The 18,399-nt window shown below is 38.9% G+C and overlaps 1 protein-coding gene across 10 annotated transcripts in view; it reads left to right on the top strand.

Annotated features, from left to right (window-relative positions):
• The window catches only part of ZNF268 (zinc finger protein 268), a 39,295-nt gene extending 22,008 nt beyond the window's left edge, over positions 1–17,287 (top strand). For 8 of the 10 annotated variants that reach the window (XM_038574545.1, XM_038574543.1, XM_038574541.1 and 5 more), the window contains 4 exons: positions 5,997–6,123; positions 6,360–6,503; positions 11,166–13,835; positions 15,101–17,287. In XM_038574545.1, the coding sequence (XP_038430473.1) occupies positions 5,997–6,123; positions 6,360–6,503; positions 11,166–13,597 (2,703 nt within the window). In that variant the 3' untranslated portion in view covers positions 13,598–13,835; positions 15,101–17,287. Of the gene's footprint in view, positions 1–5,996; positions 6,149–6,359; positions 6,504–11,165; positions 13,836–15,100 lie in introns of all 10 variants that reach the window. The other 2 variants (XM_038574544.1, XM_038574550.1) reach the window with 2 other exon arrangements.
• The last annotated feature ends 1,112 nt before the right edge of the window (positions 17,288–18,399 follow it).

The raw sequence follows: 18,399 nt of genomic DNA, 5'->3' as shown, positions 1-18,399 counted from the left end.
TCTTTTTGATTTCTTGGATGATACTTTCATTGCATACTAAGATGTTATTTAACCTGCATGTATTTGTGTTTTTTTCCAGATTTTTTTTCTTGTGGTTGATTTTTAGTGTCATAGCATTGTGGTCAGGAAAAATGCTTCAGGGCTGCCTAGGTCCCCTCAATGGTTGAGCATCTGCCTTCAGCTTGGGTCATAATCCCTTGGTCCTTGGATCAAGTCCCACATCGGGCTCCCTGGATGGAGCCTGTTTCTCCCTCTGCCTGTGTCTCTGCCTCTCTCTGTGGCTCTCATGAATAAATAGATAAAATCTTTATTTTAAAAAAGGAAAGATGCTTGATAAGGATGCCTGGGTGGGGGATCCCTGGGTGGCTCAGCGGTTTAGTGCCTGCCTTCGGCCTAGGGCGTGATCCTGAAGATCCGGGATTGAGTCCCGCATCGGGCTTCCTGCATGGAGCCTGCTTCTCCCTCTGCCTGTGTCTCTGCCTCTCTCTCTTTCTGTGTCTCTCATGAGTAAATAAATAAAATCTTTAAAAAAAAAAAAAAAGGATGCCTGGGTGGCTCTGTTGGTTGAGCATCTGACTCTTGATTTAAGGCTCAGGTCATGATCTCAGGGTTGTGAGATCAAGCCCTGCATCAGGCTCTACATGCTGAGTATGAAACCTGTTTAAGATTCTCTCTCTCCTTCTGTACCTACCTGGTTGTGCACCGTCTTGTGCTTTTTCTCTTAAAAAAGAAAAAAGAAGGAAAGAAAAGATGCATGGTATGACTTTCATCTTTTTAATTTGTTGGAATTAGTTTTGTGGCCTCATATGTGATCTGTTCTGGAGAACAGAACATGTGTATTTGAAAAGAATGTCTATTCTGCTGTTTTATGATGAATATTCTGAATATATTTATTAGATCCATGTGGTCCAATGTGTCATTCAAAGCCATTATTTTCCTTGTTGATTTTTCTGTTTGGATAATCTGTCTACTGATATAAGTTGGGTGTTATAGTCCCCTACTATTATTGTATTACTATTGGTGACTTCTTTTATGTTTGTTATTAGCTGTTTTATATATTTGGGTGCTGCTCTGCTGCGTGCATAAATATTTATACCTGTTATATCTTTGTGTTGGGTTGTTCCCATTATGGTTATATACTGTCCTTTTTTTTCTCTTGTTATGGTCTTTGTTTTAAAATATATTTTGGGGACGCCTGGGTGGCTCAGTGGTTGAGCGTCCAACTTTGGCTTGGGTCGTGATCCTGGGGTCCCGGGATTGAGCCCCGCATCGGGCTCCCTTCATGGAGCCTGCTTCTCCCTCTGCCTATGTCTCTGCCTCTCTCTCTCTGTGTCTGTCATGAATAAATAAAATAAAATCTTTAAAAAATAATAATAAAATATATTTTGTTTGATATAAGTATTGCTACCCTGGCTTTTACACATTCATTTGTATGAGAAATTGTTTTCCATCCTTTCACTTTTAATCTGCAGGTATCTTTAGGTCAAAAATGAGTGCCTTATAGGCAACATATAGATGGGTCTTGCTTTTTTATCCATTCTGTCACCCTGTGTCTTTTTTTTTTAAAGATTTTATTTAAAAATCTTAATTATTGATAGGTTTGTAGTTATCATTTGGTACTTGTTTTATGGTTGTTTTTATAGTTCTTTTCTGTTTCTTCTCTTGCTCTCTTCTCTCATGGTATATTGGGTTTCTTTAGTGATATACTTGGATTCTTTTCTCTTTATTTATTTTATATTAGTGATTTTGATTTGTGGTTACCATTAAGTTTGAATATAGCATCTTATGCATATGGCAGTTTGTATTAAGTTGATAGTTGCTAAAGTTTGAACCCATTCTATACTCCTCTTCCTGTCCCCATCCACATATTTTAGGTATATGGTGTCATACTTTACATCCTTTTATTTTGTGAGTCCCTTGACTGATTTTTATAGATACTTATTTTTACTATTTTTGTGCTTCCTACTCCTATTTAGGTCTTATCTTTCGACTCAAAGTATCTCCTTTAATATTTCTTGTAGGACTAGTTTAATGGTCATGAATTCCTTTAACTTTTGTTTAGAAAACTCTGTTATCTTCCTTTTCTGAATGATGACTTTGCTGGATAGAGCATTCTTGTCTGCAGGTTTTTTTTTTTTTTTCTGTCAGCACTTTGAATATATCATGCCACTCTCTTCTGGACTGCCAAGTGTCTGCTGAAAAATCAGCTGATAGCCTTATGGGTTTCCCTTGTATGTAACTGTTTTCTTTTCTCTTGCTGCTTTAAAATTCTCTATCACTACTTTTTTTTTTTTTCTTAACCATTTTAATTACTATGTGTCTTGGTGTGGACCTCATTGGGTTGATTTTGTTGGTGGCTCTCAGTATTTCCTGGATCTGAATTTTTTTTTTTAATTTTTATTTATTTATGATAGTCACAGAGAGAGAGAGAGAGAGAGAGAGAGAGAGAGAGGCAGAGACACAGGCAGAGGGAGAAGCAGGCTCCATGCACCGGGAGTCCGACATGGGATTCGATCCCGGGTCTCCAGGATCACGCCCTGGGCCAAAGGCAGGCGCCAAACCGCTGCGCCACTCAGGGATCCCTGGATCTGAATTTCTGTTCCTATCTCTAGATTCAGGGAATTTTCATCTATTATTTCTTCAAATAAATATTCTGCCCCCTTTTCTCTCTCTTCTCCATTTGAGGTCTCTATAATGCAATTGTTACTACTCTTGATGGTGTTGCTGAGTTCCCTAAGTCTTTTTCCATTTTCCATTATTCTTTTTTCTCTCTCCTGTTCAGTTTGATTGATTTCCATTACACTGTCCTCTGAATCACTGATATGTTCTTTTGCTTCCTCTACTCTGCCTAGTTAATTTTCCCCTCAACACTGATTTTTGTTGCATCCTGTGAATTTTGGTATGATGTGTTTTGTTTTCATTTACGTCTAATTTACCTTTTGATGTTTTCTTTGATCTGTTGCTTAAGATGTGTTAATTTCCTTTAATTTGTAAATAAATTTTCCTTTTTTTCCCTTTCTGTTGATTTCTATCTTTATCCTGTGTAGTCAGAGAAAATACTTTGTACAGTCTTTTTTTTTTTAAGAGGGAGTGAGCACACACGAGTAGTGGGGGAGGGACAGAGAGGGAGAGAATTTAAAGCAGGCTCAGTTCCCAGCATAGACCCAACCCAGGGCTTGATCTCACATCCCTGAGATCATGACCTAACCCAAAATTAAGAGTCAGACACTTAACTGAGCCACCTAGGTTCCCTGATCTTTATCTTTTAAGATCTACTGGGATGTAATTTGTGGGTTAACACAGTCTTTCCTGTTCTATGTCCCCTGTGCACTTGAAAAGTATACATATGCTCTTGTTGGGTAGACTATTTTGACTACATCTGTTAGATCTTTGCTTTAAGTATTTTGTTTTCTTATCTTCCGTCTGGTTGTTCTATCCATTATGAAAAGCAGGATATTGAAGTTTCCAATTATCATTATAAAACTTTCACCCTTCAATTCTGTTTTCACTTCATATAATTTGATGATCTGTTATTATATGTATAAATATAGTTTTTATATTGTCTTGCAGTATTGAACCTTTAATAGTATATAATATCCCTTTTGGTCTCTTATTAGAAACCTTTTTTGATTTGAAGACTGTTGTATTTGATACTGGTATTACCCTCTCTGCTCTCTTTTGGATACTATTTGCATTGAATATCTTTCACTTTCAATCTGTTTTTATCTTTCGATCTAAAGTGAGTCTCTTTTAGACAGCTTATAGTTGGGTCATGGTTCTTTTTTTTTTTTTCCAGGATTTTATTAATTCATTCACGAGAGACAGGCAGAAGGAGAAGCAGGCTCCTTGAGGGGACCCTGATGTGGGACTTGATCCTGGGACTCTAGGATCATGCCCTGAGCCAAAGGCAGATGCTCAACCGCTGAGTCACACAGGCGTCCCTTGGTGTGGGTTTCTTTGACTTCATCTTTGTTCAATTCTCTGAGCTTCTGGGATGTTTATATTCATGACTTTTATGAAATTTGGTTGTGTTATTTCTTTTTTATCTTAGCCATTCTAATGAGTCTGTGATGGTGTGTCATTATTAACTTGCAATTCTTCAATGACATATGATGTTGAACATCTTTCATATGCTTATTTGCTATCTGTATATCTTCCTATTCAGATCATTTGTCCAACAAACTGGCCACTACTTAGAGCTTTTGTCTTTTCTTTCCACTTAAGCTTCAACCTCTTCTCTCACAGTGGCTGCTCCTGTGGTACCCTTTTACAGATTCAGCCTGACACTTCCAAGTGGTATTGCTAGCTTCCAGCTTTGTGCCCTTATTATACTCTGTTTATCTTAGCTTCTCCCTTTAAGAAAAAAATGTATTTATTCATGAGAGACACAGAGACAGAGAGAGGTAGAGACACAGGGAGAGAGAGAAGCAGACTCCATGCAGGGAGCCCAATGTGGAACTCAATCCTGGGACTCCAGGATCATGCCCAGGGTCGAAGGCCCTGGATCAACACCAAACTGTTGAGCCACCCAGGGATCCCCCTATCTTAGCTTCTTTAACCTCCTGCTACATTTGCATCTTTTAAACTTTGCTTTCTTCTGCAATGCTAAGTGCTTCTCTCAGGCAGGAGTATATTTCATCCTGGTTTATTATCACCTGTACTTTTTGAATACCTGACACCTGGAGCTAAGGAAGTGTTGTAGAAGGAGGATGACTAACCATTCCTGTTTGCCTGTAGCTGTCCTGCCTTAATACTGAAGGTCCCATGTATAGGGAAATCCCCTAGTCTTGGGTACATTGGGACAGTTGGTTACCCTGTGCAGATGTTTCCTCGGATAGCTTAAACATTCAAAGATGTATCTTTAATGAGTAGCATTGCTGTTTCCGTCTTTGTCCCCTTGTTGTATGTTCTTTTGTCTTAGCTTCTTTGACTTCCAGTTGCATGTTGCATGTGCTGTGGCAACACAATCAGGGTCCTGAGGATAAGGGGATGAGGACAATAAAAGAAAAGTAAAGAGATGGAGACAGGAGGGACACAGTGGATGATGTCCAAGCAGTGCCAGCTTTATTCAAGGTTTTACAACATTTTATAGCATGAGCAAAACAAAGCTAAGAAGGTATCTATTTTTAGCATGTTTGTGAAACCCTCCAAAATTCCCCTTTCTCAGCATGCAAGACAGACTCACGGGTGCCAGAAGACCTTGGTAAATAGATAAGCTTGTTGCTCCAGATGTGCATACTTCAAAGGAATATTAGATATGGTAAACAGACCAGCAAGGACAGCACAGACCCTTATTTACATTTATGACCACGCCAGCATAAGTTGTATCTATTGTGTTATGTGGGCAATCACGTACAAGCGAGCCCTGAGAACCATTGCTCAAGCCGTTTCTCAAGCGTCAACCAACTATTCACCCTTTAGGCTCCTGAGCCTTTTGAGTGAATGAGGGACGCAAGTCCGGGCCTGGTTTGCTTCAGTCACTCCAGCTAGTTCATGGTCGCCCACAGTTGCATTCACACATGTTTAACTTTGTATTCCTTTGCAGTGGTGAGCACTTCTTGTGGACAGGATTGTGTTTCATTCAAGTTCTTTTTTCAAGGATGTATTTTATTTATTTGAGAGAGAGAGAAAGAGAAGAAGAGCGAGAATATTCAAACAGACTCCCCACTGAGCCCAGAGCCAGACATGGGGCTTGATCCCAAAACTCCAAGATGATGACCTGTGCCAAAATCAAGACTTGGACACTTAGTTGACTGGGCCACCCAGATGGCCTTCATTCAAGTTTATATCACCTGTACCGCACTGAGTATCTGGCACCTGATATTCTCCTATGTTGAGTGAAAGGCTGACTGATTTAATACACATTGATGGAATGTTTTCAATATATTTTTGCTTTTCTCACAAGTAGAATATAAACAGTGGACATCCTAGGCATCTTGTTGTTTACCAGAAACTCACTAAAGACTTTGAGATTGAATAAGAATATGCTCTTTCAGGGACCGTTGTCATTCGTGGATGTGTTTGTGGACTTCACCTGGGAAGAATGGCGGCTACTGGACCCAGCTCAGAAGCACCTATACAGGAGTGTGATGTTGGAGAACTACAGCCACCTGGTGTCCCTGGGTAGGAGCTCCCTCCAATAAATGGGGTGTGTGTAATCTCCAGGCTTCCCGTTGGTTGCTGAAAGCTGGGTGGCTTTTGCAAAGTTCTTAGTGATTTTGGACTTATATTTAAAAGCCAGATTTTCTTAGTCTCCCTTTGGCATTAGAAATGCTAGTTTGAATGGACTACACTTTGCCATGGGGCAGAAGGACAACTTTATCATGCTGCCTCTAAACTGACTCTTTCCCCTTCTTCAGGGTTTGAGGCAGTTTTGGTCCAGGTTGTCTGTGATTTTCCATTCACAGGGTATCAAGATGCCAAACCTGATATCATCTTCAAGTTGGAACAAGGAGAAGAACTGTGGATGATGCAGACCCAAATCCCAAGTCAAGGCCAACCAGGTGGGTGATGAGGATATTTAGATCTTTTCCTCCTTATTCAGAATTGATGTGAATTCTCACATGACATACACCTCATGTTTGTACTTTTTGTCTCATTCATAACCAGTCTGTTTTAGTTCATTTCTTTCTCTCAGCATTCTCCGTTTTCTTCATGCTTTCCCAGGAGATTAGATTCATTTTGTTATTCAGTTAAACAGGCTTTTTCTCTTTATCTCTTAATATGATGTTCATTCCCCCTTCTACTTTCTTTTTTTTTTTAATTATATTTTTAAATCTCTTACACTTAGAGTTAATCATAATCATCATAATCATCTCCTCCTGTAGAAGGAGGCTTCTACAGCCTCCTTCCTTCCTGATATCTATTAGAAGAAGTCATTACTGTTCCTTCTAAGCACATTCTGGCACCTGTGGATATTATTCTCTATTAAGTCCTCCCCTCCCCTTTCCTCATGTGACACCATATTGAACCCACTCACACACTGTATGACTAAGTGCTTTTAGCACTTTAGCATAAAGCTTTACTTTTTTTACTTTTTAGCTTTTAGCACAAAGCTTTACTGACTTTTCTTGTTCTTCCCTCTGAGTCCAAAGGGACTTTTCATACCCTCTACTTTTCTTATATATTGTAACGTTTAAAAGACATCTGTTCTGAAGATTTAAGCTGTGTTTCCCTTTTGGTAATTGACACTCCATCCCTCCTCAGCCTTTGGTACAGAGTTTGATTGGTCTTTTGAGCATCTTTCCTGTGTGTGCCACTCCTTTGTCTCATTTTCAGGAACTGGAACTGTTTATTACATTGCTCCATAGCTACATCATACTTTCTTCTTGGCATTCTGTTTATTCATTCTTCTCTGCTTCTAGCTCTTTCTCCTGGCCCTGGGAAGTCAGCTTAAATCTCCTTCATATGCAGTTCTCTTCACTAATGTTGCTGAAATCTGTTAATAGAAGTTTTTTAAGTAAAGCCCCCATTTTCCCAGTCCCTACCACAAATAAAATCAAGATCTTTCTTGATTGTTCTGTTTATTCCCCAAATGTGCTTGTCTTTTGTATTAGTTCATCTTGATGTTACTGTCAGATACATTTCCCTAATGTGTTCCATCTGTCACGGGCATGATAGAATGAATCTCATTAGTCTTTAGGATTGTATCAACTATAATTTCTGATTAATCCTAAATCAATATACAAAACAGAAGTTATTTATTACCACACATCACCGAAAGTCCTGACGAGGGGCAGTTGTAGGGTTGACTAAACCATCAATTCAGCAAATCACCAAAGGTGCCTCTCCACATGGCCATTCCAAGTCTGTCAACATTTCCCTCAGGTTCACTCCCTCATAGTCATCAGATGGCTTCTACAGTTCCAGCCAATACCTGCAGATACACCACTGGCCAGTAGAACAAGAAAACTGCTTTTTCCACGTGATTCTTTTTATCAGGTGGTAGAGCCTATTGCAGAAAGTCTCAGCTTAGTGGGCTAGGTTTTCATCACATCATCATGCTTACTGGGCTAGGTTTTCATCACCTACCCCTGTCTGAGTAAGACTCTGTCAAGGGAAGTAGGGCCACCACTGTTGTCTCAGATGATGCTTTACTTTCTGGGGTAGAGGTAGCAGTGGAGATTGGTCCCCATTTCCCTGACTGAGGCACATGGCCTTAAGGATGGGCTTGGGGAAAAAAATATCAGTTTTCTGCCAGCCAGGAAAAAGGAAGAAGGATTGTTTGGTTGGCAGCACTGTCTACCTTCCTCCACCTCTTTGGCTAGGCAGCTTCTAGTCATCCTCTTCTAATCCATCCATCTTCAAAAATGTTCCACCATCCCTGCTTTTCTTCTTGTCCTGTATTAATGAAGTCTTGGATCCTCATTCTCAGTGGTAGTTCTTTATGGTCTGGTAACCTGCAGTTAAAGATAAGTTATTCACACCCAACCAGCCAGACAAGTACAGAGTGGTGGAGAGAAGTGCAGGGCAGGTACAACAGGAATCCCCATTCTGAAGAGCAGCCACAGTGAGTGCCACATAGAAGTCACTGGTTTGCAGTGCATTGAAGCCCTGGCTGGGCAGGTTGTGCTGGGACTTCCTGCTGTGGCAGTGGCCTAATGAGCCCTTGGTTCCACTTTCTGAGCATGATTATGATTCCCTTTTCCATTGTCTTTGTGGCTACACCCAAGATGGTTGTTTGGGAGAATGCTGTTCTGTAGCTTCAGAAATCTGAATTCTGTCCATGCAAGTGGAGTTTCCAGCTATTACTTTTGAACCACAGTAATCATCTTCAATCATGTTTAAGTAATATTTAAGCTTAGGAAATTCCGTCTTCTATTCATTGGCTTTGGTATTGTTTTGATTTCTGGAATTCTTTGAAATTTCCCTTGAGACCAACCATAGTATCACTTCCTGCCATTATTGTTCCAAAGAGAATGCTTAACAGAAAAAATGCTTAAAATGCTTATTATGTTTCTTGGGAACTCCAATGAAGGAAGTCAGAACTGTGGCTAACCAGGGGAACTGAGGATGGGTTATGATCATAGCTACAGCAGGGTTACAGGGTAGAGAGTATTAAGACAGATTTAGTTTCTATGAACTCTGAAAGTCTACAGGGTTAAGACTGTTAGCCAAACACATGAGCAAATCTGATTCCTGGACAAAGATTCATTAGTCACTGGCCTGTTTTCTTCTTGATAGGAACTTTTCTGAGTTTAGAACCATGGAATAGCCAGTAATACTCTCTCCCAAGCCATCGTGATAGAACCTTCACTTCTCAGTGCAAGGAGGAGGTAATGCCCCCACTTGGGAATTGATGCTTGAGAAAATACAATATGGAGACTATTTACAAAATGAAGAGGGATCAGATTTAAGAGGTAGGGAACCCTGGAATGACATATTAAGGTCCTCTGATCTGCTGTCTCCAAGCCTGACTTGCTGCCATGTTCTCTTAATGCTCTTTTCTCTTTGTGGCCTTGGTCAGCATATTACTTTAGGACATCTAGATCAGGTCCATCCATTCTCTACCAGTCAGCCTCCAGATACTTGTCATTGTGCCTGAGGACTGAATCCTAGGCCTTGTTCCCTCTCCACTTTGTATTTTTGGCTATTGGGTTTTGTTGTCAGCAGCATTTAGTTCACCCTGCCTCCTCTCAGTGTTATATTCCCCCTGGTAAAATCACTTTCATCCCTTTTAGGTCTTTTCATGGTATTTGCTTCCTTATTTCTAAATAACCAGCTTATTCTAGTGCTGATTTTCCCCCAGTGGTGATGATTCAGTATAACAGCATGATGATTCAATTCTCTTTCATGCCCCTTCTCTCATACTTTCAACGATATATGCACTGTCTCTTCTTATAAAGTTAGTTCGTTCGGGTTAGATCAGTCTCCGGTTTTTACATCTTTATGACTATGTAATTTCTAGTCACAGGTGAATCAAGCAAATATGCAATGGCTAATTTTTGTTCATAAATCATTTTATTCGGGGATCCTTGGTTGGCTCAGCAATTTAGTTCCTGCCTTTGGCCCAGGGCATGATCCTGGAGTCCTGGGATCTAGTCCCACATCAGGTTCCCTGCATGGAGCCTGCTTCTCCCCCTGCCCGTGTCTCTCTGCCTCACTCTCTGTGTGTGTGTCTCTCATGAATGAATGAGTAAAATCTTAAAAAAAAAAAAATCATTTTTTTTCATTTGAGTTGTTTGCCTGCCCAGTTTTCTCTGTTCTTATCATTAGTATGTATTTATCATTAACCCCAGACTTTTCTTCACATATTTAAGTATTCCTGTGCTTCATTCAGCCATGTTAGTCATTCTGTCTCTTCCTGATTATGCCACTCCCTTGTCCTTGGATGTGCTCTAGTGTGACCCTAGTTTACCTCATACCCTGGCTGTATTACAGTGTTTTATCCTGGAGTCTCCTTTCAGATTTTATTTTCCATATTTATTTTGTGTCATCTTTTTTCTTGGTTTGTTTTGTTGAAGCACCTCTTCAAGTTACTTCCTATGAAAGAGTGCACGAAGTATAACATTTAAGACCTGTGTCTCTGAAAATGTGTATGCTTCTGAGTGTTCTTTTTTATCATCTAATGATGCTAATGTGAAATCAGATGCCATTCTGACTTCAGATTCATTATACAAAACAATTTTACTGTTTTCTCTGGAAGAGAAACTACCTGCTGCTTATCCTCAGTGTTCTGAAACATCACATTGACTTTTCTTGTGACTTTATTTTCATGTATTTGGGCATGCAGTAGAACTTTCTTCCCAAGAGGACTGTAATTTGCAGTGTTTTCTGAGTTTCTTCTGAGTTGAGCACAGTGTTTAGCATGTAATAGGTATTTGACAATTATTTGTTGAAAAAATACAATGCTGAGATCTCTTCCAACTGCTTTATATTTTTCTTATTTTTATTTGTGCCTGTTTTGTTTTCTTTACCCCTTATGCAGCATTTTAAAACTTAAACCATCTCTATTCATTTTTAGTTTTCTATGCCAGTCTTCATTTTTAGTTTTGTTTCTTCTCTCTTGCCAGGAGTTTCGGTACATTTATACTTGAGATTTTATTTATATTAAGAGCTAATGTATGAAACTAAAAATATACCCTCTCTTGACAGTATTTTTAAGGTAATTTTATGCTATGCCAGGATCATGTTATTATTTTTAATGTAACTATTTTCATTGATAGGAAAAGCCTGGGAAATTGATGATCATGTGGAATGGCATCAGGAAAATCAAGATAAGCTGGAAAATATGGCAAAAGGCTACGAATGTACATTTGGGAAACCATGTCTTCTTAGTACAAATTATGTTTCTTCAGGAGAAAAGCTTCATAAGTATGTCACACCTGGAACGAGATTTAAATATAATACAGATTTCAGTAGTGATTATGCTGGAAAGAATCCTAATGAGTTTTATGCACATAGGGAATCATTCCACCATCCTGAACACGAGCAAACTGTTATTGGAATAAAATACTGTGAAAGTAATGAATGTGGAAAAACCATCAACAAGAAGTCACAACTCATATGCCAGCAGATGTGTATAGGAGGAAAACCTTTTGAATGCAGTTTTTGTGGGAAGACCTTCAGCAGTAAGTCGTACCTTGCAATGCATCAGCAAATTCATCTAGAAGAGAAACCTTACAAATGTAAGGGATGTGGGAAAGACTTCAGCAGTAAGTCCTACCTCACTGTCCATCAGAGGACTCACACAGGAGAGAAATTCCATCAATGTAGTGAATGTGGGAAATCCTTCAGCTTCCATTCACAACTTGTCATACATCAGAGAATCCACACAGGTGAGAATCCCTATGAATGCTGCAAATGCGGAAAAGTATTCAGTAGGAAAGACCAGCTTGTTTCACACCAGAGAACTCATTCAGGACAGAAACCTTATGGTTGTAATGAATGTGGTAAGGATTTTGGTTTGAAGTCACAGCTTGTTATACATCAAAGAATTCATACTGGAGAGAAACCCTTTGAATGTAGTGAATGTCAGAAAGCCTTTAATACAAAGTCAAACCTTATGGTACATCAGAGAACCCATACAGGGGAGAAGCCCTATGGTTGTAGTGAATGTGGAAAAGCCTTCACTTTCAAGTCACAGCTCATTGTACATCAGGGGGTTCACACAGGAGTAAAGCCCTATGGGTGCATTCAGTGTGGGAAAGCCTTCAGTTTGAAGTCTCAGCTTATTGTGCATCAGAGAAGTCACACAGGAATGAAACCTTACGTATGCAGTGAATGTGGCAAAGCCTTCAGGAGCAAGTCATACCTCGTTATACATATGAGAACTCACACAGGAGAGAAACTCCATGAATGCAGTGACTGTGGGAAAGCTTTCAGTTTCAATTCACAACTCCTTATACATCAGAGGATTCACACAGGAGAGAGTCCCTATGAATGCCATGAATGTGGGAAAGCCTTCAGTCGGAAATACCAGCTCATTTCACACCAGAGAACCCATGCTGGGGAAAAGCCCTATGAATGCAGTGACTGCGGGAAAACTTTTGGTTTGAAATCACAGCTCATTATACATCAGAGAACTCATACAGGAGAAAAACCCTTTGAATGCAATGACTGTAGCAAAGCCTTTAATACAAAGTCAAACCTTATTGTACATCAGAGGACTCATACAGGGGAGAAGCCCTATGGTTGTAGTGAATGTGGAAAAGCCTTTACTTTTAAGTCACAGCTCATCGTACATCAGGGAGCACACACTGGGGTAAAACCCTATGGATGTAATCAATGTGGAAAAGCCTTTAGTTTGAAGTCACAGCTCATTGTGCATCAGAGAAGTCACACTGGAGTGAAACCCTATGGATGCAGTGAATGTGGAAAAGCCTTCAGGAGCAAGTCTTACCTCATCATACATATGAGAACTCACACAGGAGAGAAACCACATGAATGCAATGAATGCGGGAAATCCTTCAGTTTCAATTCACAACTCATTGTACATCAGAGAATTCACACAGGAGAAAATCCCTATGAATGCAGTGAATGTGGAAAAGCCTTTAATAGGAAAGATCAGCTCATTTCCCATCAGAGAACTCATGCAGGGGAAAAACCTTATGGATGTAGTGACTGTGGCAAAGCATTTAGTAGTAAATCCTATCTCATTATACACATGAGAACTCATTCAGGAGAGAAACCATATGAATGCAACAAATGTGGGAAGGCCTTCATTTGGAAGTCACTACTCATTGTACATGAGCGAATTCATGCAGGGGAGAGCCCTTATAAATGTAGTCAGTGTGAGAAATCCTTCAGTGGAAAATTACAGCTCATTGTACATCAAAGAATGCACACAAGAGAGAAACCCTATGAATGCAGTGAATGTGAGAAAGCCTTCATTAGGAAATCTCAGCTCATTGTACATCAGAGAACTCATTCAGGGGAGAAACCTTATGGATGCAACGAATGTGGAAAAACCTTCTCTCAGAAATCAATCCTCAGTGCACATCAGAGGACTCACACAGGAGAGAAACCCTGTAAATGCACTGAATGTGGAAAAGCCTTCTGTTGGAAGTCACAGCTCATTATGCATCAGAGAACTCATGCAGATGAAAAGCATGTTGAGTTAAATATAAGAAACTTTCTTCCCAAAGTCAATTCATAGGAAATACCCGAAGATTCATATAGAAGAGAAACTCTATAAATGAAATCATCTCATTGTACAGCAGAAAACTAATATTGAATGGAAACCTATGGATGTACAGCATGTGCAGGGGCACCCATAGAAAGCTGCTTTTTACTCATAAAAGAAACCCCAGTAAATGCACACAGGAATGTTATGAATTCAATGAATCTTGTGAAAGTTTTCAGCAGCAAGCCATACCTTTTAAAAGTTTGTACAGGTGAGGAGCTGTATCAATGAACCAAATGTTTGAAAGTTATTTTTTTTTACTGTGATAAAATTTGCAAAGATGAAGTTTCATAAAGCGAATGAATATAGAACACATTCCTTTGAAATTCTTATTAAATAGTAGGATTTTTTTTAAAACAGGATTGTAATGAGAGAAAATGGAAAGCCAACAAATGGCAGAATTATCAAAATCACACACACTTTAGGTATCAGAAGCTCATACCTTGGAGAAATCATACTCTAAATGAGGGAAATTCTTTTTTTTTTTTTAATAAAATAATTTTTATTGGTGTTCAATTTACCAACATACAGAATAACACCCAGTGCTCATCCCGTCAAGTGTCACCCTCATTGCCTGTCACCCATTCACCCCGACCCCCCGCCCTCCTCCCCTTCCAGCACCCCCAGTTCATTTCCCAGAGTTAGGAGTCTTTATGTTCTCTCTCCCTTTCTGATATTTCCCACACATTTCTTCTCCCTTCCCCTATATTCCCTTTCACTATTATTTATATTCCCCAAATGAATGAGAACATACACTGTCCTTCTCCGATTGACTGACTTCACTCAGCATAATACCCTCCAGTTCCATCCACTTTGAAGCAAATGGTGGGTATTTGTCGTTTCTAATGGCTGAATAATATTCCATTGTATACATAAACCACATCTTCTTTATCCATTCATCTTTCAATGGACACCGAGACTCCTTCCACAGTTTGGCTATTGTGGACATTGCTGCTATAAACATCGGGGTGCAGGTGTCCCGGCGTTTCATTGCATCTGAATCTTTGGGGTAAATCCCCAACAGTGCAATTGCTGGGTCGTAGGTCAGGTCTATTTTTAACTCTTTGAGGAAGCTCCACACAGTTTTCCAGAGTGGCTACACCAGTTCACATTCCCACCAACAGCGTAAGAGGGTTCCCTTTTCCCCGCCTCCTCTCCAACATTTGTTGTTTCCTGCCTTGTTAATTTTTAAATGAGGGAAATTCTTCATCTAGGAAAGACAAACTTCCATTTAAAAATTAGTAATATATGAATGAAGATCTATGAATATATCAGATGGGGTAACAAAACCCTCAGTAGAAAGGTTCACTGTTATTTTGATTGATTTGGAAAATAATTTCCTTTACAAATTATTATGGGGGACATTGTGTTCCAGATGTTCCATATTGTTAGGAAAGGGTTGGGGAAAACACTCAACTGTAATTGATAGGTATGTTCAAAATGAAAAGTTGGTATTTTTCTTTTTTTTTTTTACAGTGTAAATAAATGTAATCAGGATAACGAGAAATATATCTTAAGATCTACAGGAATATTCAGATGTTGTCTTCCTTTGTACTATGTGAGTTTTGTGTAGTTTCGCATTTTACTTGTGAATGTCACTTGAGAGGTAAGTTAGATACATGCCATCGTCCAGGGACTTGTGCTTTGTGTAGCAACATTGTTTTTAACAAATACAACTTGTTACTAGAATAATATTTATTAAAATTAAATTTCAATACCACGATCCCTTTCTGCTATTTCGTGCCCTTTGTAAGTGGGCATGGCAACTGTCTCTTTAGGTATATACATCTGCATAGTGCATGCAGGAATCTGTTCTACCCTCACCAGTTTGAACATCTTGATTTTCACTAAGATAATCTCTCACAGTGTATGAGGTCATGATGGGATCATCATTCAAGGTGCCCTGCCAAGGACCTGGCATGATCATCAAACTAGGCTGAGATATTTATTCCAGACTTCAAATTTCTACTGGACTCCCTAAGTACCAAAAAGCAAACTCACCTTTTGTTTGCTGGTAACATTTCCTGTAATTATTAATTAGTTCCTTCCATGTAGACTACCTAGGATAGCTTTAGCTATTGCCACTTTAAAGTTCTAGTTCGCTTGTCTTTTTCTTTGAATTATCTGGTATGTGTTTAAGGGATAGATTTCAGTGATGCTGCTGAAAGAAAACATACCTCATTTTATCGTGCTTTCCAAGTAATGCTTTTTTTTTTTTCTTTCCAATCTGAAGGCTTGTGACAACCTTGCATTGAGCAAATTTGCTTACTTTTGTTTGTGTCACATTTTAGTAATTCTGGCAATATTTCATAGTTTTTTCATTACTTATGTTGAACTGTGGTCATTGATTATGATTTTCTGAGAGCTCAGCATGTTTTAGCAATATTTTTAATTAAGGTGTGTACCCTGCTTTTTTTTTTTTAGACATAATGCTTTTATACATGTACTAGACTACAGTATAGTGTAAACATGACTTTTATATACATTGAGAAACCGAAAAAATTTCATTTGACTTGGTTTATTGCCACATTTGCTTCATTGTGGTGGTCTGGAATGAACCTGTAATATTTCCAAGGTAATACCTGAATGTACAGCTGCAGAGGCAGGGTGGTAAGAAGTCATTCTGCCTATTCCTTTCCTACAAAGTTAGTTTTCCTCACCAGTTTGCTTACCTGAAAGAACATTTACCTGGAAAGAGTTGGGACCATGGCATTCAGGATGTTGTCAGAGGAATGTGACTATTCCAAACTGCAGGCATTTCTGAAACATCCTGCACTTCCTTTGTATTTCACAAGGGAATCCCATCTTTTACTCAAAGAAATGGTTCTTTGTAGGAGGTATTTAATGATTTCTGAATGTTTGGTCCGTACTTTGTTCAGCTCAATATACAAGATCCTACCAGCGGTTCGCCCCAGGGTAGTTTACAGAAGGGAAGAGAAAACTTGCAGAGAGAAGAAATGCCAGGTATTTGCTAAAATATATACCCTAAATCTGGAAAATATGAATGTTTTTATCATGCATGTTCTGAGAAGATTCACACATAATAAGGAGTGAACAGCTAAGAAGAAGTCTATATTCAGTTTACTACTGCCCAGTGTCAATTAGATTTTAAAGGTTTCTGTATTGTGTGATGCAAACCCACATGCAACCTTGCCCAGGAGAAGCCAGAAATGTTGACATAATGATGATAGAAGTCAAGTTCTGTGTGAAAGGCTAATGCTAACAATCTTAAGTGAAAATTTGGAGTGCTTGGCTGGCTCAGTCTGTGGAGGGTGCAACTCTTGATCTTAAGGTTGTGAGTTCAAGCTCCACGTTGGGTGTAGAGATTGCCTTAAAGAATAAAGTCTTTTAAAAAAAGAAAAGAAAATTAACCAGATAAATGAAATGTAACAGAATGACTCGATCTACAATTAGTAAACAAAAAGTAAAAAATTGAATGTCTGGCTTGAAGATCTGTTCTTTCTAAACCCATCCAAGCCTCAAAGCAGGAAGAAGCTCCAGAGACTTTCTGTAGTAGCTGATAATTCTTGGGAAAATTCAAGGATCAATAATCCAGCACTTTATAATTTCCCCCAAGAATTGACACGTGAGGGATAAATGACTTGGAATTCGTATTTGTGAACATAGTTTGAAATATAGTAAATGTAATTGTAGCAAAATGAATCTAATGATGTGGAAGTTTGTTTTTTTTTTAATGGCATGACAATCTTAAATGCTGCAGACTACTAGTTCTATCTCCAGTGACCTTTCATTACCAACAGAATCACTGTACTTCTCATAATGACAGTGCCCAGCCCAAGAGCCACATTTCCCCATTGTCTTTGTAGGAAAGTATGATATTGCTACTAAATTCTGAGTAATGAGATAGAGATTGCTGACAGTGTCTAAGGGAAGGTTGACAGAAGTCAGCTGTGGGGATGTCTGGTAATGAAGGGGCTGTTATACCATCCCTACACCACCAAGGGGAAATGAACTGTCTTATTTAAGCCACCTTTTCTTTTTTGGTAGGAAGAGTTTGCTTTCATATGCAGCAGAATGTGACCCTATAAAAATATATTATGTTTGGGAAATTTAGTATTGGAAAATCTTTTCATAAAATTAACCACACTACCAGATAAAAGACCATATGTGTGTAGATAACACATATGATGGAATTTAATACTCCTAGAATTTTTAAATACTATTCAATTAGGAATGGAAATAAAGTGCTTTAACTTTGCAAGGAGTATGTTCCAAAAACTGACAAACGTCACACTTATTGGGATATATATATACATATCTTTATATTGAGAAAATTACAAGGATGCTCATCACATTTATTTACTTATGTAAGTTAGATTTGCAATAATAAAGTATAACACGCAGTGTTAATCCCATCAAGTGGCCTCCTAGTGCCCATCACTCAGTTGCCACATCCCGCCACCCACCTCCCCATCCACTACACTTTGTTCATTTCCCAGAGTTAGGAGTCTCTCATGTTTTGTCACCCTTTATAATTTTCCCCAATCAGTTCCCTTCTTTCCCCTATAATAGCTTTCACTATTTCTTATATTCTCTGTATGAGTGAATCCATTTGATGATTGTCCTTCTCCAATGGACTTATTCATTCAGCATGATACTCTCCAGTTCCATCCACATCGAAGCAAATGGTGTGAATTCATCCATTCTGATGGCTGAGTAATATTCCTATAAATAGATAACCACATCTTCTTTATCTGTTCATCTTTCGATGGACACCAAAGCTCCATCCACAGTTGGGCTATTGTGGACATTGC

This window comes from Canis lupus, chromosome 26 (genome assembly GCF_011100685.1).
Source record: "Canis lupus familiaris isolate Mischka breed German Shepherd chromosome 26, alternate assembly UU_Cfam_GSD_1.0, whole genome shotgun sequence".
Classification (NCBI taxonomy): Eukaryota; Metazoa; Chordata; class Mammalia; order Carnivora; family Canidae; genus Canis; species Canis lupus.
This window is presented reverse-complemented; position numbering and strand designations above follow the sequence as displayed.